Source organism: Pseudonaja textilis, chromosome 1 (assembly GCF_049901715.1).
Source record: "Pseudonaja textilis isolate UNSWEBS1 chromosome 1, rPseTex1.2, whole genome shotgun sequence".
Lineage (NCBI taxonomy): Eukaryota > Metazoa > Chordata > Lepidosauria > Squamata > Elapidae > Pseudonaja > Pseudonaja textilis.
The window spans coordinates 125,626,134-125,652,328 of NC_141990.1; the positions used below are offsets into that span (position 1 = coordinate 125,626,134).

Consider the following 26,195-nt stretch of genomic DNA (forward strand, 5'->3'; position numbering starts at 1 on the left):
AAAAAACAGACAAAAAACAATGATGGCATATTATATACATTCATGGGGACTACCTTGTAGAATGCTTGATAAGATTGCTTTTTCTGGTGTTCAAGTTTATGAAGGTGACACTGTCGCTCAAAATTGTTTGATGGCTTTTTCTGAAAAGGAATGCAGTAACATAGCTTTTGAAGCAGATAGTAATATTCTGTTTATCCTTAAACAATTTTCTTGGAGGACAGCCCGATATATATATATACAGGGAAGTCCTCAACTTGCAGACATAATTGAGCCCATTTTTGCTAAGTAATACATTTGTTAAGTGAATTTTGCCCCATTTTACGTTCTTTCCTGCCATAGTTGAGTGAATCACTGCAGCTGTTAAGTTATTAACACGGTTGTTAAATGAATCTGGCTTCCCAGTTGACTTTGCTTGTCAGAAGGTGGCAAGACTGACATTGCAATGGTCATAAATACGAGTCAGTTGCCAAGGGTCTGGATTTTAATCACATGATCATGGGGATGCTGCAGTGGTCATAATGATGAAAAACGGTCATAAATTGCTTTTTTCAATGCCGTTGTAACTTTGAACATTCACTAAATGAATTCTAAACCTGTATATCTCTGCAGTAATTATAATTACTATTTTTATACAGTAAGATGTGAGATAAAATGGTGATGATGCTATAGAGCGGCCTTCCATACCTGGTCTTCTACAGATAGGTAGGTTAATGCTGAAGAATCCCCATCTAGTGTGGTCACAAACGAGTTGGGGATGATGGACTTTTTATTCTATCAAAGCTATAGAGCACTCCATTTGGAGAAGGCTGTTGTATAGCATTATCAGCTCATCACAATGCTGAAGCAGATTGTCATCTTGAGTTTTTGATACTGGTAGTCAGCCAAGGCAGGAAACAAGGCTGAAAAGGTATTATTTAACAATTTAACAATTAAGAAAGACCCTTTCAGTAGGTAACAGACTACCAGGCAATTGGGATGGTAGGGAATGTGTTAAAGGTTTGTAATTTGTCACTCTCTGTACCTCACTTAGAGAGAGCCAACTAAAAAAACCAACAATGCTTTTATATCTCGTATGAAATTCAATAATGAGATCATTAATAGCCTTTTGGGACTTTCAAGCACACTGAAGGAAATGGTCAGCCTTGCTTTCTCCTCTTTGCCACCCCGATAGAACAGAGTTCTCTGATTTCAAAGGCTTTTTAATGGAACTTCCCTGGGTCCTTCATTCATTTCAAAAGGTTTACTAAGGTTTGCTATTTTGAAAACCTGATAGAAAGAAACTTTCACAAAAGGACCCCAATATCACTAATAATACACCAACCAACATCTAGAAAACTACTTTAGAAAATGGTTTACGAGCAGCAACATGTTCAAAACAAGTTCCTAGGCCAGATCAATTACAACTAAGATATCAGAAGATGTTTACAGTGCTGCTTTCATAAATGATCTTGAAAGTAATTTTCAAGGAACATACCACTTCTTCGTGTGACTTGGTATACTTGTGTTATGTGTGTGGTGGGGAGTTGTGTAGCTTTTGATATAATGACCCAATTTGGACACCACAGTGAAGATAAGAGCTGTGCTATCTATCTTTGAGGGGTGAATTATGTTAAGTCTCTAATAGAAGAAATTTATGGCAAAAAATGTTTTGGACCATAGTACTATTTCCACTACACCGTTGTGCCCAAAATCTGGCTCACCTAAAGTAATCAAATCACTTTAAAGGTACAACATAATTTTATTTGCATGTGATCAATAAGTGTCTGTCTGTCTGTCTGTCTGTCTGACTGACTGTCTGTCTGTCTGTCTCAATATATTTGTGTGTGTGTGTGTGTGTGCGTGTGTGCATGTTTGGGTGTATGTGTGGATAGATAGATAGATAGATAGATAGATAGATAGATAGATAGATAGATAGATATAGATATGCATAGAGATATATGTGTATATGTCTGTGTAAATACACACACACACATATGGTGTGATCAAAAGCAGAATCACAGCATATATACTTTTGACCTACTACATTGCAAAGATAAAACAAAGGAAAAAGGCAGACAGTGTAGATTACAACCGGGGGTTAAAATGTTTTAGAGAAATCCATCTGAGTGAGTAACCTTACTATTATTTATCCCTTCCTACTAGATCAGCATGCTAGCTATGCTATCACTGAGATATGGTCAGTGACTATTTGGGCTACTGGTTCCTAATTCACATTGTGTGGGGGAATCTCATAGTTTGGTAGTGAATGCAGGCTACATATTTATGTGGGGGAGAACCTTTACCATCACAACACCAGGCAGCCATTTGAAGTCTATATATTTGCTAGCTCACTTTCATCTATTGCAGATATGGAATGTATACATTCGGACTACTATTTTAGAAGTTACTATAACATTATCTCTTTTAACAGGAACAAGAAAGAAAAGAAAATAGGAACATGGTTCATGGCTTAGAATGGTGAAGGCAACTAACTGTTCTTCTTTCAAGCAAAATATTGCTTAAAGCAATTGCTGAGAGCTTAGAGCAGTGGTCGGGGAACAGGGGTAAATTACCCCAAATGGGGTAAAAGTGAAAATCTGGGGTAATGAGGAGGTTGCGCTGGCCAATGGCGGAACTATCGGCATAGCAGCAGTTATTACGGTCCATTATAGCACGGACGGCCAGTGTCAGTGTGTGTCAGTGTCACCGCATCCTCCTTCTCTGCTCTGCTCCCCCGCTCTCTCAGTGGACTGCTCCAGCATTTACGTGTATGGCGCAAGCGCTGTAGAGAGAGCGGTACTGGGGTCATCTGGCTACTGACTACTCTAACCAGACGGAGCTGCGGCCGGAGAGGGAAGGGTGGGGGCAGGGGGCGAAGGCGGTCGGTCTGAAGCTTTCCGGGACAAGCCTAACTTGAAGGCGAGGGGTGGCGGAGCGCGCACGTGCCAGCGCAGCTGTGGGCGAGGGCGCTGGAAGGCCGCCCGCTGCCATTAACCCAAACGACTGCTGCCGCGCCGGCTCTCTTATGGAGCATCTCAGTTTACACGCCGCTTTTAAAGTGCCAAGTCTAAACCGCGCGCCCGACTGACGTAGCCCCAGCGCTGCCTGCCGCGAGCTCGCAGCTCCTGCCGTTGCACGCCGGAGGTCGCGCTTGCTTCAGCCAGCCAAAACTCGCGAGCTGGACTGAAACCGGGAGGGCGCGGGGGGAGAGACGGGGAGGACAGGGAGGGCTTCTGGCACTGTCGCGGTTCGTGTCTCTGGAGCCCGCGAAACAAGTCGGGGCGCTGAGAGGCCGAGCGAGCAGGTTCCCTCCCTCCCTCTTCCCTCCCTGGCGGCTTTTGTGCCAAACGGGAAAAGGTCGGTTTATTGGCAGCAGCTCAAGTGTCCGAGGCGATGGCCATTTGCGCAATTAAGGCGGCTGAGATAAAAGGTTGTTTTCTTCCCGCTCCCCACCCATCTCTGGAGCCACCTGGAGTAGTTTGCCTTACTCGGATTGCCAATTTTCCGCGCCTCTCCGCAGACGCGTCTATAAAAGTTGGAAGGTGGCGCGAAGTCAGCAGGTGCAGCCACAGAGAGTGCAGTACAAAAGAAGCCTGCTCTGTCATCCAAAGAGATTCGCATTACAGAAGCCCCTCGAGCTGCATGTTAGGAGACGATTCCTAATGCTAAGTTTCCTCCCTGAACGATCAATTAGCCAGAGAAGCGGTGGGATCCCCTTTACTGGCTGGGTTCAAGCACAGGCTGGAGGCAGTCACTTGCATTCCTTTGCATTCCTGACAGAACATAAAAGTTGACTTCTGTGGCCTAAATCGCTTTTTTTTTTTTTTACTGTCAATATTTTTATGAAACTTTCTGAATTGCTGAGCTGAAGTGTTTTGACATGGAAGTTTGTTGTGCCTATTGCAAATTTGAAGACAGTCTCTACTGCCTTTGTTTTGAATAGAAATTGGCAATAGCCACAACAAATTTATTTATTTATTTGATTTGTCAATTGCTTACAAGATAATAGGTATAAGTATAAACATAATTATGAATACATGAAATGGATACATATAAGAAAATAAAAAGGAAACAATAGGACAGGGAAGGTAGGTGTTGGTGCGCTTATGCACACCCCCTACAGACTTCTTAGGAAAGGGGTGAGGGACTGGTGTATTTGAATTCAAAATGTTATTGGATGTATTATTTCCTTACTTTCAAATCAAGGGGGTAACGTCTGCGTTTATAAATTTTTTGGGGGGTAAGAGGTAAAAAAGTTCCCTGACCCCTGGCTTAGAGCAAAAAGTCAGCATCTGAGAGAAATCTTTATCCCTGCTTCTAAAATCTGCCTGATCAAAAGCTATCCCCAAGCATAGATTCCAATTGTTGATGATTATAACTACAACTTAATTGCCTTTTTTCTCCATAGAAAAACCAATTCTAAAATGGAGTATTTGGAAATAGAGAACTATAGAGAGGGATGAATATGTTCAGTTCACTGTTTCCAACAAGCAACTCCTCCTTACAGAGATTCAAATTATTACTGTGAGCATCTTGTGTCTAGTCCCCTGGAGGCATTGAAAGGACTCTCAATGTATGGAATGTTTGTTCAGTTAATATGTTAACATGTTTCCCTCTTCCCTTCTGGCTCCCATGTTCTTTTTGTGAAGTATCTTTTAGATAGTTAAGGATATTGTTTTATTGATCTACATGCTAACCCTAAAAGCATTTCTGGCTGAACAGCAGGATAAAAATGCTTAAGTAAATATTGTAAGTTTGGAATATTTAAAGAGAAAAATTTGGGCACAACATGAAACATAGAAAATAGGAGAAAAACTTAAGTAACTTTATCTTATATTGGGTTAGTTCATCATCTTTCCCTCTCCACTGAGAATCTTTTTCCTACAGAAAAGGGATTGATCAGATATGGGCTTCATTTGGTTAATGTGTCTCTTAAGCTCCATGCAATCACTGAACTACTTGCTTAAGACATTTTGCATTGATATCTTTCCATATTAACTTGAGTTCAGTATTTCCATATGAAAAAAAAAAAACGTGCCAGAGTCTGGGTGTGACTGTTTTGTTTTGTTTTACAGTGAAAAAGGCAATTGAGCTGAAATCGAGAGGCGTCAAGATGTTGCCCAACAAAGACAACAATCACAAGAATTCTGTTTGTAAGTTTGCCACTTTTTCTTTCAAGGATTAACTCCTAAATCCACAACACTTCAATAGAAGACCAGAGTTTTAATGTAAAACATATAAGATGATTAAAATATCAATTGAAAAAAAAAAACATTTATTAAACAAGATACACAACAGCCATTACTAGATTGTTTTCTGTGTTTTGATGATCTGCAAATTGTTGACCTGTTATGCTATGTATTGTTACATAGACTTCCAGGAACATACACTAAATTAGGCATCATTCAGGTCTGTTCCACCTCTTCCTCTTGGTCAATCCATTGGACTCTTGTATGTAATCTTGCTTCAGGAGGAATTTGGCTACAGGAGTGTGTTCCACCAACAAGGGACGAGGCAGTAAGAACATGGATCTATTAACCTGAAGACCAACAGTTTGGGAATATTAGTCTTGTTTCTTCCTCAGAGGAAAGAAATGATTGAATAATCAATTTGCAAGAACCAAACTGAAATGGCTAGATAATTTCCTAAAGAGTAGGAATTTTCTCTCTCGGCTATCAATACAATGGATCTTGATTTCATAGGTGCCCAGAAAAGACATTTGCTATTCTTTATCAAGAAAAAAATGCCTTAGGATAATCTCAATGTTGTCCTCTGTATATTCTTATGAAATTACAGTACAAAGACAATGGAAGAGAACAATCAGTACAATTTCCATAGCAGTAATATTTCAGAAATTTTAATGGTTGTCCTTCAGCATTTTAAACTGTGGGGCGCTTAAGACAAGACTTTTATTGTGTACTTGTCTTGTCTTATTCTAAGAATGTTATGAATTGCCCGTGTGTGTGTGTGTGTTGTGTATGTCTATGTACATATACTGTGAATATTTCTATGTACAAATATTTCTGTCTCTCCTTTTGTGAAAGAGAAGCATTTACTAATTAGTTGAAATGGCAGTAGTTGCACAATAGCTTTCTGCAGATTTTATTTCTGGAGCTTTTATTTTTGCCAGAATCATTTTTGAGCATAGAGACAGACAGATTAGAAACCTGTGCAGCTGTTTCAGCTAGGGATTTTCACATAGACATCTTTGCATAATCTTAGTGAATAAATAGTTTGCCATATTCTGGATTGGTTGTCGTTTCCAGCTGTACAGCACACTGCATAGTAATAGAGTACAGGGTGTCTTTCACCCACAGATGAAACAATTTAGGGAAATAGATTTAGTTGGTGGACAAACTCAGCTAAAAGAAGTCTTTACTTGAGTCAAATGATAATACTGACACTGGCCAATAAGCATCACTTCTTCCTTCTTCCACAATTTTGGATGAACAATCATGGTTTTGTTCCGTTCCATTCCACTTTTTGAACGCACTAAAGGTAAAGGTTCCCCGTGCACATATGTGCTAGTCATTTCTGGTTAAGTCGAAGAGCCAGCACTGTTCAAAGACATCTCCGTGGTCATGTGGCTGGCATGACTAAATGCCAAAGGCTCATGGAATGCTGTTACTTTCCCACCAAAGTGGTCCCTATTTTTCTACTTGCATTTTTACATGCTTTCGAACTGCTAGGTTGGCAGGAGCTGGGACAAGTAACGGGAGCTCACTCCATTATGCAGTGCTTGGGATTTGAACTGCCAAACTTCTGACCTTTCTGATTGACAAGCTCAGCACCTTAGCCACTGAACCACCACATCCCTCTTTGAACGCACTAGAACTCTACAAAACCAAATTGACAAAAAAGTTGTTTTGTATTACTATTATAATACAATTATATAATAATTGTATTGCATAGACACATAACCACACCTTTACTTTATTGTTCAAACTTTCTTCTTCTGCTTTGTCTAGTATTTGAAGTGCCAGACAGCCTTGTCCTAGTATTACTAAGGGGAACCTGAGAGAATTAGAGGTCATGGTGTATTTAAACAAATGTCTGCTTCATCTAGCTCTATGAAGTAAACATCAAATCTCTGTTGACTACTGAGTGAGTTCCCAGAACTGTATATTTAGCATAAATGAATGTGATATTTCAATAATGTTTTGTGTAAAGGGATATTTTGGTGTGATCTTATTGACTAGAATTTTCCATAGAAATTGTTGGTTTTTGGATACAATACTCATGTGAACAGTGTGTGTGTGTGTGTGTGTGTGTGTTTGGTAGGTGCATTTGATATTGCACTTTCTGAAGGCAGCAAATTCTGCTTATGATGCAAATCTTTTTCAATGTAGCATTTAATTACAGAAAGTTAAAAAAAAAAAGCTGCATGCAGTGATCTCACAAACCATTGCTGATCAGACCCTCCATTTGAATCATTAATGGAAATGGTCAGCTAATTAAATCCAGCTTTTCACTAATTCATTATTGTCACCAGATCTATAAATAATTCTTGCCAGAAATATTACAATATTACTTGTTAGATGCACTTAGACTTTATTGCAAAGTTTCTGCGCAGGAGTCTGGGTATGCATGCAAATAGGGGAAATAAGGCAGTAATAATAATATTCCTGGAAAAAAATCATTAGGACAAGAAAGAAGAATTGGTGTTCCATAAGGCACAGCCAGTTATTATATATAGAATCAGTTTGATGCAGTGGTCGAGGCATCATGCTAGAAATCAGGAGAATGTGAGTTTCTAATCCTGCCTTGGGCACAAAGCCAACTGGACTGACTTTGGGCCAGTCACTTTCTCTCAGCCCTAGGAAGCAGGCAATGGCAAACTACTTCTGAGAAGCCTTGCTAAGAAAACTGCAAGGATTTGTCCAATCAGTCTCTGAAAATCATACTTGGTTGAATGAACATTAAAAAAAGGCACAGCATTGCCTTATTTGATAATATTTTTACAGCTGTGCACAGTGGCTAGAAGTTTCTTGAATAAGATACCTTGACATTTTTCCATAATAACAGAACGCTTTATTATATACATATTGTGACACATTGCTCTGTTCAGAAAGGTTAGGACTTGCCTTCTCCAATGACTCTGTGGCAGATCAACTTGCTTTACTGTCAAATATAAACAGTTTTGTGAATGTACTCTGTTTCCTCCATAATCATAGGTGAAAATTAGTTCTCTGAATCAGACAAGGAATGGATATCTAAAAGGAAAATATTCATTTGCTTGCCATGGCCTGCAGGCAGAAATATTGTTAAATATTCTGCGGCTAGTGCTGCTTGTTTACTTTTATAGTGTTGATGTTCCATTTAGTGGAGAGATGAAGAAAATTGAGTTATTCTTAAGGCGATGATTTTTGCCATGTAGAGTCAAAGAACAAATGGCTTTACAGATTCAGTATTGATCCGCTGTAACACATTTAGATGAATTGATGGTTCATGCTGTGTTACTCAGCAGCTGATACTCAAACAGCTAATTCTGGGCCACAATATCCCCGCTGATTCACTGCTGGATATATGTGCAAAAGGGGGTAAAAAGTATAATTTATTTTTGCTGTTTGAGGGAAATTATAACTAGCATAATCAATAGGCATAAACACTTCTTAAGATAAATGTTGTGGTGCAATTGTGTAAATATCTGCCTGATTTATCACTGTTTTCTTAGCACTTTGAGACAGTTTTGAAAAAATAAAACTGTACATTTCATCAATGTCTCCTCCTATCCGCAGAGTACAACAAAATATTTTTTTAAATATTTTCTATGTGCAAAATATGTGAAATTATTTGGGAATAATGCAAATTCTTGTGAGATGCATCTTTATACATTTATCAACAGAAGTAAGATTATGTCACCCTGCTCTGGATACGTCAAGACTATTTTTATCCCTTTTGTGATCACTTCCTGTTTTGATTGATATGGTCATTTTTTTTTTCATTTGGAAGAGTGTGGTTGAGAGATTCAACACAGGCCATGCTAGCCAGAATTACTCAGGGCAGCTTCTATAATGTCACACGATCCTTTGTCCTGTACGTTTCATGAGGATTTTCATGAAAACTTCAAGTTTTTTCTCCTCAAAGGTTACAAAAAAGTGAGTCAGGGGAACTCCTACATGGATTTCTTGCATTTTTGTTGGATAGATCAAGTAGCCATATAAATTCAATGAATAACTGCATAAAAAATAACTGTTATTATTGGCGGTGCAGTGGTTAGAATGCCTTTTCTTTCTTCTTCCTTTCTTTTCTACACTTTTCTTTTCCCTTTTCCCTCCCCTATTTTTCCTCTTATTGGTTTTGCCTTTTTGTCTTTTATATTATGAACTAATAAAAATGGATAATATATGAAAATGAATATCTTACCAAAACTAATATATGTATTCCAAATGATTCCAATTAAATTAGGGAAATCTTTTTTTATAGAACTAAATAAAATGACTTCCAAGTTTGTCTGGTTGGGCAAACGGCCACATATTAAAATGAAACTATTACAAGATAATAGGAGCAGAGGCGGTCTCGGACTACCAGAATGGAAGCTTTATTACCAGGCAGTGGTGTTGAGTTGGATTAAGGTTTGGATTAAATTAAGATACAAGAGAATCTTAACATTAGAAGGACATGACCTCTTGATAGGTTGGCATGCATTTTTGTGGGGAGATAAATAATATACATACCTATTTCAATCAACACTAATAAGAGATTAATTGATTACAATTTGGAAAAAAAATCAAAGATAAACACTATACAGAAATCCCACGATGGCTGTCAACCATGGAAGCCATAAGACATCCAAATAGATTAGATCTATGGAAAATGGTAAGCTATGAAGAACTATTAGATAGTCAAGGGAAATTAAAATCAAACCAAGAACTGAAAGAAAATGGAATCATAATTGATTGGTGGCCATATTTGCAAATTCAAAAATAAATATAAAAAAGACTCAAAAGATTTTGGATTTGACAAAGGGCAGAACCAACTAGATAAAATATTAATGGGACTGGAACAAAAACTTATTACTAAAATATATAAATATTTATTAGATTTTAAAATGGAAGAGGAAATAATCAAAAGTACAATGATTGCATGGGCACAGAATTTTGGATACACTATAGAATTAGAAGAATGAGAAAAAATATGGAATATAAATTATAAATTAACAGTATCTGCAGCATCCAAAGAAAACATATATAAAATGTTTTATAGATGGTATTTAGCCCCAACAAGATTGGCAAAAATCTTGATGGTACATTTTATCACATGTGGTGGATGTGCCCCGAGACCAGGACATACTGGATTCAAATTAAAAATTGGTTAAAAGAGATCACTGGCTATCAGATTGAGCTCAGACCGGAATCCTTCCTATTAGGAATCATTAAAGAAAGACTACTGAAAGAAGTAAAATACCAAGTGTTGTGGCCCCGAGCCTATGCTGTCAGAGGAAGAGGACCTGGAAGATGAGGAGGAGGAACTAGGAATGCCTTCCTCCCCAGGACCTTCCTCTCTGGCAATGCCTTCCTCCCCAGGACCTTCCTCCCTGATAATGCCTCAGGTTCCATCAGACAACTGAGAAGAACAGCTGAGATTAATCAGGAGGAAGGCATATCGGAGCAGCCCCTGACAGGGAGTAAAGAGGAAGACTGTTGCCTCGATCCTAAGCAGCGTCGTAGGGAGAAATGTGAGCAGCAACGTAGGAGGCGCGGGAGGGTCAGAGAGTGAGCTGAGTCATTGAGCCACACCCCACAGGGGATAAAAGAGGGTGTGTTTTCTCCTGAAACTTTGTACGGGACAAAGTTTAAACCTTACTTCAGATTTTCTTTGTGGACTGCCTTGTGAATTTCTGTGAGTAAAATTTTATTTACTATCAGTTTGGACCTGGGAGGCAGGACGTGTTGGAATGCCAAGAATATTATCAGTTCCAAAGAATTAACTCTGTGAAGTCCAAGCCAGCTTGCCTGCCTGTGTTTGTATGAGTTTGTACTCTTTCATCTTTTGGGAAAGAGGAAAGGCAAGACAGAACACCTAATGTTACATATTATAACAGCCACCAGAATAGTCTTTGTGCAGATATGGAAAACACCAAATTCCCCTAATGAAGAACTAATAATACACAAAGTAACAGAAAGTGCTGAGATGAATATGCTAACAATGAAACTGAAAGAAAAAGACAACTCTGAATTCTTTACAATTTGGAACAATTGGTATAAATGGCTAACAAACAGAACCAAGAAGTGAGACAAAAATGTTAATTGAAACAACCCTTAAGAAAGTAAAATAAAATTTTGTAAACTGTATAAAGATATAAGAATAGTAATTATAGCTAAAGATGTTATTTAATAGTAAATGCATTATAATGTATTATGATATTTAAATCAAAATCTTGTATAGATGCCAAGAATGTTGTTGATACCATGATGTTTTATGATGTAAAAAAAAATTAATAAAAATTATTTGGAACAAAAAATTGATAATATATGTGACTGTGGTGGATGCTTTGATGGTCGTAGATGCAACACTGATTGTAGGTCGCTTTTTTAAGTGCTGCTTGATTTTGAATGGTTGTGGGATTGATTATAAATTAAGGACTATTCACATGGTTTGTGCTAAGGGTATCTTACTGCACTCTCAGAAACAAGACCTGATGTCAGATGTTGGGGACACCTGTATATAAGAAGGGAATCCTTGGGACCATTCCAGAGTTGTCTATGTGGCATTATGGTCAAATAATTTTGGATTGATCCAACATTTCTTAAATACAGGTAGTCCTCAACTTAAAACAGTTCATTTGGTGATCATTGGACTTGCAGAGAAACTAGAAGGTGTGATTTATAACAATTTTTCACACTTACGACCATTGCAGCATCCCCATGGTCACATGATCAAAATTAAAAACAAAAACAAAAGCAAGCTAATTCTGTTGACTGCCAGGAGTTTGATCCTGACCTGTTCAAGGTTGACTTAGCCTGCCATCCTTCCAAGGTCAGTAAAATGAGGACCCAGATTGTTGGGGGCAATATGCTGGCTCTGTAAATCACATAAAGAGGGCTGCTAAGCACTATGAAGTGGTATATAAGTCTAAGTGCTATTGCTATGTTGTTTCCCAATTTGATAGGTCCCTGCAATGATGGGTTGCGGGTTTTTTTGGCTTTTGTATCCTCTTTCACAGAGGGAATCTGTTAGCTTAGACAATATATCAAATACACTTAACACTTACTTTCAAATATATTAAGGCTTCTAAACATGGATTGTATTGTTGCTGAATGAGAAAAAAACATAAAATGATGCTTTGCTTAATTTTGTGATACTTTTGTTAAGTTGGTGAAAGAATGGGAAATGAGGGGAAATGAACAAGGGAGAACAATCACTAAAACATTACAAGAAGCAAAACAGAATAAAACTTTGACTTGACTTGGTGACTGGCACATCTAATTTTGGATTGTTCCCCCTGTTTTCTCAATTTTCCCATTCTCCTGAATGCATATCTCCAGACAACATTCATAAAGAGTATTTCAAATAGAGCCTGGAATTGTTTGTCCAGTCTGTCTTTTATATAATTCTTGATCATTTGAAATTATCCTAAGAACCTGAGAACTGTTTGTATGGAGATAATATTTCTAAATAATATAATATTTAATAGAATATTAAATAGTAGATGTAAATCAGATGTTAATATTATGTTGACTGAAATATATTGAAAATAATCAGGATTTCTCACTAGAACATTGTTCTTTGGCCCCAAAGAGGATTAGCAAGATTTCAGACTGTGTCCTTTGACTTATAATGCATAATCCAGTTTTATAATTTATAGTTTATAAATTATAAACAATGGAGATGTCTAAAGGAATAAAAACACAAGAATCACCAGAAAAAGGATCCACTGACAGTCAGAGAGCTAGTTATACATGCCATTTATGGAACAACGTTTTCCCTAGTCCTTCCATCAGGGATTATATGACATATGTTATATCAGCTACCTTTTGTTTATATACTGTAGAAGTTGGACAAGTTTTTAGTAGTTGTGGATTTCACTGATCTTAATAAAAAGATAGTTAATAATTTCAATGGCAACTCATTAGTGCCCAACAATCTACAAATTGATAGGACAGACAATTGGAAAGCTTTATATTTTGGTGATGAAAGCAGCAGTCAGATTTAACAAAGGTCTTGTACTTTTATGGTTTTTAAAAAAATCTATGTTATCAAAGAAATTGGACTTCCCTTTTCAAAGGATACTAGGGAATAAGAAAACAAGGTTCGTGGATGAAAATGAGGTTTCTGAATTAAAACATTTATATAGCCTCACGTCTTGTCACCAGCTTTGGGTGGCCTCCAATCAAAAGTAAAACATTAAAAAAAGTATAAAACTAAATCACATTAAAAGCAACAAAAACATGGTGCCAAGTCATGTACAGATAGTCCTCGACTTACAGCAGTTTGTTTGGTGATGGTTCAAATTTACAACAGCACTAAAAAAAGTAAATTATGACCATTTATCATGCTTACTTAACACTCATGTCACAGCATCCCCATGGTCACGTGATCAAAATTCAGACCCTTGGCAACTCATATTGATGAAGATTGCAAAGTCCCGGAGTCATGTGACTATCTTTTGTAGCTTTCTGACAAGCAAAGTAAATGGGGAAGCCAGATTCACTTAGCAACAGTGTTACTAACTTAACAACTGCAGTGATTTACTTAACAAATGTGGCAAGAAAGGTTGTGAAATGGGTCAAAACTCATTTAACTAATGTCTCCTTTAGCAACAGAAAATTTGGGCTCAATTGTAATCTTAAGCCTGAGGACTATCTGTAGACCCTTATCCTACCAATTAGAGGAAAAGCCAAGTTTTCCACTTGGACTGCAAGCTGTTTTCCCTGCTCTAGAATATGTATGTTGTCTTCAGGGGACCTGACTACAAATCATGTCCATAACATAAAATAACATAACAGCATAATAATTACAATTAAAAGTCTATTTCAACAAGCTCTTAATTCTTCTTAATGACCACCTCCCTATAGCTGACAGATTCACTTCTGTCCTTTTCTGCAACACAATTTTACAATCCTCTCCCTTTTGCTGGTATGAGAAGGGCCCTACACACCTGGAAATATGCAATTTTTATAGACTTTTTTTTTTAAAAAAAAATCCTTTCAGACAGAATGCTCATATATTTTGCAAAGAAAGCCAAAAGACAGGAGTAGCAAATTGAAGAGGTAAAATACTCAGGACTTGTTCTTCAACGTATTGTTGCACAGGAAGCACACATTTCATCTTCCTTTTAAACTTGGGCTAATGTGAGCTCTGAAACTTGGGTTTCTGTTAAAGATAAAAACCTCTGTGCTCTCTCTTTGACCTCTGTCATTGCACTTGGGTCATGTCTCATTTTCTCCTGAACAATTTTTTGCTAAGCTTCCTTTTGCTGCTTCTTTGCTATAGTACTGGCAATAACTTTAGGAATTTGCTTAAGTGCTTGTACCTTAAAACAATTTCACTTGATTCCAGGAACAGACTGAAGACGCAGATGCATATGTGACTGTTGCCTGAATATTACCCAGCATAGAATCTTTCTCTTCTCTGTAGGTAGAGATGATGGCGGCGATGATTTATTTAAATTTGTTATAGAGGCACAATCCAGAAACAATGACAGGAGTTAAAAACATACAGCTACTGAGTTAACCTAGTAAAACAATCCTTATAGTTACTGAGATGTAAAGATTACTTCATCATATGCATTTTTGTAGGTGTTTCTCAAGTTAGGTGTAGGTGTTTCTGAAGTTAACAGAAGGACTAGGGGTGACATGTCAGCAGTGTTCCAATATCTCGGGGGCTGCCACAAAGAAGAGGGAGTCAAGCTATTCTCCAAAGCACCTGAGGGCAGGACAAGAAGCAAGAAACTAATCAAGGAGAGAAGCAACATTAAAACAGTTAAAACAATTAATCAGTGGAAGAACTTGCCTCCAGAAGCTTTAAATGCTTCAACACTGGACATTTTTAAGAAGAGATTGGATAACCATTTGTCTGAAGTGGTGTAGGGTTTCCTGTCTAAGCAGGGGGCTGGACTAGAAGACTTCCAAGGTCTCTTCCAACTTTGTTATTCTATTCTATTAGTGAGCATCCGTTTCCAGCATCATATTTACTGAGGGCCTATCAATCTCCCAATTAATGTGCATATCACCAATTACAGCATTAATAGCATTCATGGTATAAAGGTTTGATTCCTAAGTCTCCCGGATGGTGACCTGAGTATCTGCTTGATGGGTCTCCTGGGTAGTTTGATTTTTCTCTAGGAGATTTCTGTAATGTTGTCATGTTTCCCACAAAACTCTCAGTTTTAAAAGGGGGTGGCTTTAAAAGGGTATCCCTTTAGCAGTAACATGCCTTGTTTTACTTTGGGTGATGTGTTCTACCCCTAGGGGCATCTGTCTGTAGTATTTTGGATCTAGGGTCTTTGCCTTAGGAAGATATTCTTACCTTATCTCCATCTGCTTGCTCAGTGCCATTAGATTTCTTCAAATGTTGGGAGTATCGCCTGGTCAGCTCCATAGCTAAAGCCATGTTACACCCAGACTGAAAGATTACAGGCCCTTCTATAACTTAGATAGGTAATATGCCTTGTGGAGGCTACAAGTAAATATTTCACAAACCTTCATCCAAGAAAAGCCAAATGCCAAGAGACAGATAACCTTTTAAAGTCAAGAATGCATTCTATAAGCCCTTTCCCATTTTGTGGTTTCTGCCATAAAATCTAAAGCATTCAGCAATAATGGTAGGCTGGGATTTGCCACGGTGCAGCTGGGCTGCTGTAAGTTTGTGGTTTTGTGAGCTTCACGGGAACACAGAATTTTCAGGGGACTGTATGACCTTTGAAGGTAAAATGGTAAGAATTCGGCCATCCTCTTTTCTTGAAGAATATTATTTGCAGCCAGCCACCTCTCAATCTGTACCTGTATAAAAAGTTAACTCCCCTGCTGGGTCAGAAAATAGTTGCTGTCATGCCCATTAGATAAAGTGCATGGATAACTTTCCATCAAAACATTGTGACCTGCATTAAGCTGATGGACAGAAATTCTTCCTTTGTCATCAATATAATAATTTTAGGATTCTGTTGAGGTGATCCTGAGTAAGAGACACTTCTCAGTCAGCAGGGGGGGAAAAAACTTTGACAAGAAGAATTTTATTTGAAACTGCTGTGCAGCCTAAGTAATATATCCTTTTGCCATATTTCTTTATGTATCTGACTCTAAATCTGTTATTATTCCCATACCCGAATTGCAACAGCGCTGCACAAACATGAAATACTAAGCAGACAACAAAACAGCTGAAGTTGGAGAGGGGAACACCTGCGTTTATTTATTTGATTTATCTCCCAATGCAGTCAGCTTGACTCTTTCCAGCTTACATGATATAAGAACATTTCAGAACATCTGCTATAAGCCTGAGAAATAAAAGCAGTTCAAAGCAAAGCAAACCGAAAGCAGTTCTAACAAACAAACTAAAAGAAAAAGAAAAAAGAGATGGTGAAATCTTAATTAGAATGGCTCAGCCTTCATCAGCTTCCCAGAAAGAGGCCGGCAATCTACTGGAAGAACATTCTACCAAAAAGCAGCATCTCCTGGCTTCAGCCTCCTATATTTCCTGAAAGTGGAGAACTAGAAGCCAAAAGAACAAAACAAAACCCACCCCCAAACTTTTTTTTATTTGTATGACTTCCTCATTTACCAAACAAAGTTTTTTAATAATGTTCCAATGGCTGCTTTGGGAGACAGGTAGGGATTATTTATGGAGAAAATCTATCTTTGTGATTATTGGCAGATGAAAACTCCTTGATGGCACATAATCAATCAATAATTCTACCAATCAATCAGGATTTTAATGCCTTTTAGTGTCAAAAGAGACTTGAACAGAGATATTTATGTTTAATTTCTGGCTAAAATGGGATTGACCCCTATCTTTCAGTTCTGGAAGATATCTTTATATCTGACTAACTGAGAGTCCTACTGAAGAAATTCTGCCTATATATACTGGATTATATTGTTTCTCTAGTGTAATGGACACCAAGAAAGTTATCAAAAGGTGAAGATGGGATCTTGATCTCCCAAAAGATCTGATAACCATTCTTGGGATGATTTCCTTTCCAAAAGCTTTATTTTAGTGATAAAGTATTTGAATATTTTCTTTTCCTTGTGATAAATAAATCACTGCTATTTCTTCAGTGATTGTAGTGAATTATATTAATCTCTCGAAATGAAATAGCTTTTGAAGAAAAAAATATTTTCAAATTTGATCATATACTTTCCTTTAATTCTTAAAAGCAAAGGTTCACTATATGCTTTATTGTGACTTGATCATATCATTGGATAAAGAGTAGGTTCATTATTGGCATTGGGATTTTATCATTAACACCCTTATTCCTCCAAAGAAGAAGGATCTTTATCTTAACATTTAAATATAAGAGGTGAAGTGGTTGCAAAGAATGTTATTAACTGAAAAAAGTGTTATTCATTGCCACTATTAATGTACTACTAAAAAATTAATGTGCTCCTGCTAGCTCATTCTTGCTTCAGTAGAATGCATGTTGAAGTAATTAAAATACAAATTATTTAAGTATGTAAGAAAAAAATCTTACATAAATACTTAAAGGAGGATTGTTTAACCATTAAAACAACACATTTTTATACAGTGGGGTCTTTTTAAGGTAGCGGTGATTAGCATACATGAAATTAATGTTCTATTTTACACTGGCATAAAAGTAATAGCAATAACCCATTGACTAATTCCATTGTTGATTAAATTTCTTGACTGTTGATTCCTATAGTCTACATATTTTTCTCTGTGTTTACACCCAATAAAACTCTGCAGAACAATAACAGTTCTAAATAAAGGAAAGAACCCTATATGGGTAAAAAGAATATATACATCAATATTTTCCAAAAGTGTTTTCCCCCTCACAGGCATTTCTTCTGGACCAGGGGTGTCAGACTTGTGGCGCACGGTCCAGATGCATCACACACTGGCCATGTCCACCCCCAGTTTAGCAAAGAGGTAAAGAGTCATGATACATCATATGATGACAAGATGATGCTGTGAGTTTGACACCTCTGTTCTGGATTAAGATTTGGATCTGGATTTATCAGCCTTACAAGGTACACCAAACAGGAAAAATAATGAACTAATTCTATTCTATTGTAAATCTACATAAAGGGAATCTTGCAAGTCTAAAAGTACATCTCATCCCATTTCCCTCAGAGTCTCTTCTTTGTTACTGAGGGTCCATCTATAATCATGGCCTTCTCAAAGAAAGTTATTTTTTTTTATAAGGAATATGCTAAAAAAAATTGGGACCACTGTCTTTGTCACAGAAATAGATCCCATGATCTAGCTTTCTTTGACATTTTGTAAGACTGGGACTTGATAAAGTATTTTTTTTCTTTTTTTATTGTTAGAATTCCACTTTAGATAGATAACTGTCAGTATCAGCATTAAAATACTTCATTCAGTATTAGTCCAATGTGAAGCTAATGGTTTCATTCTGCCCTTGCTAAGAATTGTAGATGTTGCAGTGGAACTACTTTTGACAGTGGGAAAAATAACAGCAGCATTAAACTCTCACAGCTGCATAAAGCTTTAATGAAACAAGAGGGATAATTACCCAGATCTATTTTGTTCCATCATAAAATGTAATAATACAGATTTTCCGAAGTGTTAAAAATGTTAGCATTCTCAACTATGAAACATACCCCTATGTAATAATATTATGTAATGTTATTTTATTAAATTGTGGAAATTGCTCCATAAATCAAATTAGTAAATTATACTTGTTTCTGCAAAATAGGCCATTGTCACTGCAGGAGCTAAAATATCCTTCAAAGTATTGTTCACAAATCTAGCTGTGAAGAGAAATGCTGTCTAAATGTATTTGGGAATAAAAGCATCACTTGCCAACTAGAAACAACACAAGGTGCTTGGTTTCTCAATTATTAATATTAACGTATGACTAGCAGAGATAATTTCTGAAATAACTAGGAAAAACCAATCAATGTATAAAAGAATGCATCATCCTCAAGGATTTGGGGGAAAGAACGGTAGAAACTGAAATATCTGATACTTTATGAATATAGCTTGCATATATAATATCTAATGAACAGCCTTTTGAAAATAGGCGATAGAATGCGTACACTCATCATTTTCTTGATCCACTGCAGAATGAAGGCCTCCTCATTGAAAATCAGTGTTCAGGCAGTCCTTGCCTTACAACCGTTCATTTAGCCACCTCTTGAAATTACAATGACACTGAAAAAGTGACTTCTGATCATTTTTCACACTTATGATCGTTGTAGTATCCCCATCGTCATGTGATCAAAACTGAGACTCTTGGCGACTGGGTCATACTTATGACGGTTGCAGTCATGCGATCCCTTTTCTGATCTTCTGACAAACAAATTCAACGGGGAAGCCAGACTCACTTAACAACCATGTTAAAAACAACTGCAATGATTCACTTAACGACTGTGGCAAGCAAGGTCATAAAATTGGGCAAAATTAACTGAATTGTCTTGCTTAGCAGCAGAAATTTGGGGCTCAGTTGTGGTCGTTAGTCCAGGACTCCCTGTAAAGCAGTGCTCACTCAAACCAGGGGTTCCAGAAGAATACATGGGCAGGGGTATTGAAAGCTGCCAAGATATCCAAGACAATTGGCAAGGCCACACTTCTTTTGTCCAGTTTCTGGCATTAGAACCTTCAGCAAGGCAATGATCAGCATGATATCCCGGCTGAAAGCTTGGTTTAAATTGATGCAAAAAAAATCAGCATCATTCAGATGCAACTGGAACTGTAAGGTCCCTACTTTTTTTATAAGTTTACCAGAAATGGAATATTTGAAATATCCAAAGATGTTTATACCTGCCATATTAAAGGAGGATTTTTTTAAGTAACTTTAATCCCTCCTTTGGTTGTTGTGATGGTGGTGACATTGGCACTTAAGTGGTACTTTATTTATTTATTTAGGGAATTTATATGCCATCTATTCACACATGGCAACTCAAGGTGGCTGACAAAGTATAAAACCCCATATGAAAACAATAAAACTAATAAAAGGAGAGTTATATAATAAATGAATATAATAAAATCACCCCCCACTCCAGTGACAGCACTTCACACAAGCCATTTAATGGGCTCCATCCCACTCTGGGTTCCCCAGGGCTGCTGGCAGAACCAGTTCTTCGGCACCTTTCAGAAGAGTGCTAGAGTAGGGGACCATTCTAATCTTGGGGGAGATGAGAGAGAGAGGGCCACCACGGAGAAGGCCCTTCTTCTGGGTCCCACCAGGTGTAACTCCCTAGGGGATGGAACCTGCAACATTCCCTCAGATACTGTGGTCCCAAGCCATGAAGGCTTTAAAGGTGACAACCAGCCCCTTGAATTGCACCTGGAAGTAAATCAGGAACCAATGCAGTTCCCACAGGGGAGGTGATACATATGCACATTAGGGTCTGCACAAAACCATGCAGACCACTGCATTTTGCACCAGCTGGAGCTTCTGGATGCTCTTCAAGGGCAGCCCATGTAGAACGCATTTGCAGTAGGGATTGTTGGTCCAGGTTGCTTATGTAAGTAACCTAGAAGAAATGCAAAATGTAAATTTAATATGCATACACATATATGTAGATTCTAATGCATTAAAGTAGAAAGCAAAATTACTCATGAAAATTATATATTCAAGCTTGATATTTCATGATGTAAAACATGGAATAACAGAGTTGGAAGGGGCCTTGAATGCCCGTTAGTCCACCCCGCTTCTCGAGCAGAAGATTTTATACCATTTCAGACAAATGATTGTACAATGATTGTAGTCTCTTTTAGAAAGCCTCCAGTGCAGCCACAACATCTGTAGGCAAGCCATTCCATTGGTTGATTGTCCTCACTGTTAGGAAATTTCTCCTTAGTTCTATGTTGCTTTTCTCCTTGGTTAGTTTCTATCCATTGTTTCTTGTCTTTTTGCAAAGAGCGGATTGAGTCTAGTGGTATATATTTCACTATGTCTGTTACAATTTCCTAGACTGAGAACAATGTGCAGTAGCTGTAGCCCAAGCATTGTAAAAACCAAGGACTTGAAATTCTGAACCCAGAATCCATCAAGGTATATCATCTAACACTGTGATGGCAAACCTATGGCACATGTGTCAGAAGTGATATGTGGAGCCATCTCTTCAGGCACATCAGCCATCTTGCTCTTTTGGGTTCTGGTGTGTGCATGTGCACCAGCCAGCTGGTCTTCATGCATGCAAGAGTGCTGGAAACCAGAAGAGCAGAAACCTTCGTGTGCACCTGTGCATTAGAAGCCAGAAGACCAGGTGACCAGTGTGCATGTGCGTGCCAGGAAGTTGAGCTTCCGGCTTCTAATGCTCCTATGTGCATAAGCTGGGGAGCTGTTAATTCGGTTTGCAGTGTGCACACACACACTCCCATTTCAGCACTCGGTGCTGAAAAGGTTCGCCACCACTGATCTAACGCAAAGGACTTCCATGTGAGTAAAACTATGTAGGATTGACCCATAAATTGGTGCTTTTGAATTTGGTATTGGTTATCTGACCCTTACTACTTCACAAAACTAAATTTGTTAAGGTTGTCAACAGCTCTATTATGAAAAGGTTGTTATGAAAAATCAAGACAGGAAAAATGAGGCCACTGAAGGCACATCACTCTCATTTTGGGATGGTGATAATGCATTGTAACTAAAAAATCAAGCAAAAGAGTCATGCAATTTCTTATTTATCATCTCCAACCAGATTGTCACTTAGTTTTCCTATTTATTTTTAGCTTAATTATGAAGTTGAATGGTAAGATAAAAGGTACGCTCCCATAACCAGCTTTGTGATATAAATGATTAAATTCAGGCAGCTTTTTATCTCAGCATTGTGTAAATGGTGCCATAATGAAAAGTTGTGGAGGGTTGGTTTTTTTTTTTTTTGCCTTCCTTTATTCACAATGAGATCTTATCCTTAAATGCATTAAATCACACTGTAGGCAGAATGCCCTAGACTGGAACAAGAAATTTTTTATAATAATTCATCATGAATAATGCCTAGACATGTCTCCTCTGTAGCAAAAATGTAGCCTTATATGATTTGCAATGACTTAAGAGGAGTCTGTATTAGTTTCCCTTAAGCCAAAGAATCAGGAGTATAGGTGTAACTGATAGACCCTCTTTCTATAGAAAAGCATAGTTTTCCGCTAGAATAATTATAAATAGAGAGAGAGGGTGGGGTGGGGGTGTGAATGAATTATCTATTAGCTACTCTGATTGTTTTTTAACTAAGTAAATGCTTGCCTCTTGAGGAAACAGTGCCCTGGCTGTTGGATTGCTGATCCCTAAAAACACAGTTATGGATGTTTGTAAAAATACCAAGAGAGCTATTAGAGAGATTGTCTAAACTTTTCCCACTTTGTGTTTTCTGCTAAAAAAAATCTTTGCCTTCCATCCAGCAGTTTTCATCACCCTCATGCAGGGCTGGAGACATATATTTTCCTTGACAGATACACAGCTAGAGCGTGCTGGGCGCAGAAAACGTATTGGAGTTGCTGCATATGTTTTGAAGTGCTAAAACAGCAGGCGGGATAGGGTTAAGTGCTGCATTACCTCTCTGTGCTCCACATTGGAGGAAGCTTTTCTAAACAAGCCGAGAATCTCTTTGGGGAAAAAAGTGATTGCTTACCAAACAAGAGGCAAGCAATGGAAGTTAGGTGTGACCATCTAGTCTCTGAGCTGAGCTGCTGACCAGAGAATTGTTTTCATGCAAAAGAGATCTCATACATAATCTCTGCAGTTTGAAAAACCCATCAGCATAGCCTGTTTAATCTAACCAAATTCATGATTGGGGCTTAACAATATAAACGTTGCCTATGTATGAAATAGAACTGATTGTGAGAATCAGCCCAAAGTGGATGGAATACTATTTCAGCAGAGATGATGCAGTGTGTCTGGAAGCTGTGGTTTGAATTAGGTAATCAAGTGACCAGAAATTCCACTCGGGGTGTGACCTTTTATAAAAGGTCAGTGAGTTACTCACTTCAGTCAGATGAGTGATAGACTGGTGGTTTCCACTTGTTTGTAGAAGGAGACAAGGAGAAGTTCTTGGTGATCTCTGAGCTTGATTTCTTTTTGGCAGATGTTTCATTATCCAAACTAGGTAATATCATGGTGGCACAGTGTTTAGAGTACAGTACTGCAGGGTACTTCTATATATATATATATATGCATACACACACACACACACACACACACACACATATATATAAAACCTCAGAAAACACACACACACACACACACATATATTTTCTGAGGTTTTTGCGGGTATTTGTAGGTGGATCTTTGGTTATTCGGGTTTTCTCCCACGTAAAATTGGAAGTATCTAGGCGATGTTTCGATGAAGTCTCATTCATCATCTTCAGGCTTGTGTCTTCGGCTTTGTGCTTGTCGGAGTAATGTGAGCTTGCAGCTGCTTCTTCCTTTTAACTGCTAGTGAGGGTGTGACTTGATTGGGTGGGGGCTTGGCTGTGTTCTGATTGGGTGGGGGTGTGTTCTCATTGGTTGGGGGTTTGGCTGTGTTCTGTGATTGGGTGGGGGTGTGTTCTCATTGGTTCTCAAAGTGGAGAACACTTTGCTGAGAATGCTGGGTGGTAGGTAAGAGAATATTAAGAAACTATAGCCAGATCCAGCCATATTTGAGCACTGCTTGCCCAAATTGAGACTGGACCTATCTTGTTGCTTCCTATTGGATCACTTTGGCAACACATTCTACCCTACGAATCAAGTGGTACTCTCTTCTTAATAATGTACATCAACCGAAGTGCGATTTGTTTGTTTGTTTACATAATACACCTCGTAGACTTTACAGAAAAAGAAAGAAATATATAACTAAAATTGTAAATATAGATAAAATAAAATAGTCTTGTACATTTACAACAACCCACAACCACTACAATCAAGAAATTGGCTCAATCATACTACTGGGCTCTAATATTTAGTTTGTGTAGGTCTACTAGGGGTTATATTTTGAATGGCCTAGAACTCTAGCTGCTGTTGTTACTGGAGATGAATGTCCATTATGACTATCCTTTATCTAGCTGTGACCCTGCCTGCCATCCTCTGACAAAACTATCTCTAGAGCTAATAGCTCTCTCACACTTGGAAGATTGTCAGTGCCTCCCTTTATGGTTGAATTACATAAAGTATCAAGGAGAATACCTTGTCTGTTGTCCAAGGTATCAGTCAGTCGATCATTCTAATATAAATTGGGCTATCCAAACTCTACAATACTTTGAGCCCATCTTCCATGGGAGTTCATCCTTGCTCTTTCCTAAGAAATGAACAAAGGGTAGGCTCAGAAATAGCACATCCATATTGCATTAAAAAGATGCAAAGCAATGGGAAAGACTGAACTGATGAAGGGAAAGTAGTAGAAACTTTGGGGGGAAATAGCTATATAATACTGCAGTTATTTATTTATTTGTTTGTTAATTTGTTTATTTCATTTGGACACAAACTCGCATTTGGACTCAAAAAGAGGTTTGTGATAAATTCAAAAACAACAAAAAGCACATTTTCAAAAAAATCCGTGTGGGGGAAACTTGTGCACAATGGAAGAAGTCTACAATTTATTAAAGATCTGAAAACAAAAAGAACAAAATCACACAAGTTGGATAAAGGAACAATACAATACAAAAGAGTTACACAGAGATATGTAACGATGGTATCAGGAAAACTAAAACTCAGATTTTGGGTTGAGGAAAGATGCTAATAACATCAAAAGAGGTTAAGTTAAACAAACTCACATAAAAGGAAATGCCAACAATTAATATGACCAGCTGCTTAATAAAGATAGCTAAATGCTTAGAGAAAAAGACAAAATTACTCCTTTGATATTTTTGTTCGGTATTTTCAGACAAGATATAGATTTTCATAAAAGAGTAGAATACTAAAAGATGAAGAGATGTGATTGGGGTTAAATTTAAAGGAAACATGATGAGGGAACACCTATTTAAATTTGAATGAGTTTAAACCTCCAGTGTTAAATGAATTATATCCTATTGAAGGATATACCTTGACCATTGACTGGATCTTTTTTATTATTGTGAAATATTGAAATACTGATAAAGAAACAGATAACTAGAGGAGAGAATATTTTATTTCTATTTTCAGAAAAATGAAAATGGAAGAGAATCAAGAGAACTATACCCCCATTCTTTCTGACTTGATACAAACAGTTCAGAAAGTCTAAAAATCTTGAAAACAATGTGGAACTTAACAGAAATTAGTATGGAGCTATTAACACAAGACTTACACACAAATCTACTCTTTTTTTAAAAAAAATGTATAATCCACTGCTGGATGGACTTGGCTCAATGACAAGGAGTGTTGTCATCCTGGAAGTAAAAGACCTTCCCTACAAGTTGCTGAGCTGAAGGAAGCATAGTCTTTTCCAGGACTTCAACATACTGCTTGGAATTCATGATTCCCTGCACAATTTGTATCCGACCAATATCAGAAGCAGCGATACAGCCCCAGATCATCACGTGCAATGGATGCTTCACAGATAGATTCAGGCAGTATGGCCTAAATTCTTCAGCTGGAAATCTTCTGACATACTTATTGCACTGATTCCCAGTCAAGTAGAAATTGCTCTCATCACTGAAGATGACCTTGGCATACTTCTTGGCTCATGCACGTCGACGAGAGCTGTGAGCGTCTGTGAGCAAAGGTTTACTTTGAGCCCTGCAGCCTTTGAGCACTCTGGCAAGCCGTCTGCGACACATTGTGCTTGTGCACACTTTTACATCACATGTTTCACCCCAAATTCTTATAATCTGAGGTGAGGTGAGCTTCCTGTCAGCCATCGAAATGCATTGCAGAGCCCAATCTTGCTGTTTTGTCGACTTTCTTGGTCTTCTAGAGCGGAGCCTGTCATCAACTGAACCAGTTATTTTGTATTTTTCAACCACTCTGCTCACTTTGGTGCAATGGCATTTCACTCTCTTGGCTATTTCTGTACAGGAGTAACCCTCTTCATGAAGCACAATGATGTGATGCCGCTGCTCAGTACTGGTGAAAGCAAAGGCCTTCATCCTTGCCCACAGCCAGATCTAAATTAAATTTCTCAATGCTTTCCATGCCTATTTATAGTCAGAGACAACATTGATTGGCTCATAGATTTACCCTC

General features: G+C 37.9%; 1 protein-coding gene across 1 annotated transcript in view; it reads left to right on the plus strand.

The window, feature by feature from the left end:
* CSMD1 (CUB and Sushi multiple domains 1) overlaps positions 1 to 26,195 on the plus strand; it is a 1,143,868-nt gene that overhangs the window by 809,950 nt on the left and 307,723 nt on the right. The window contains exon 7 of the mRNA XM_087916392.1: positions 5,055 to 5,132. Coding sequence (XP_087772518.1) covers positions 5,055 to 5,132 — 78 coding nt within the window. The remainder of the gene's footprint in view (positions 1 to 5,054; positions 5,133 to 26,195) is intronic.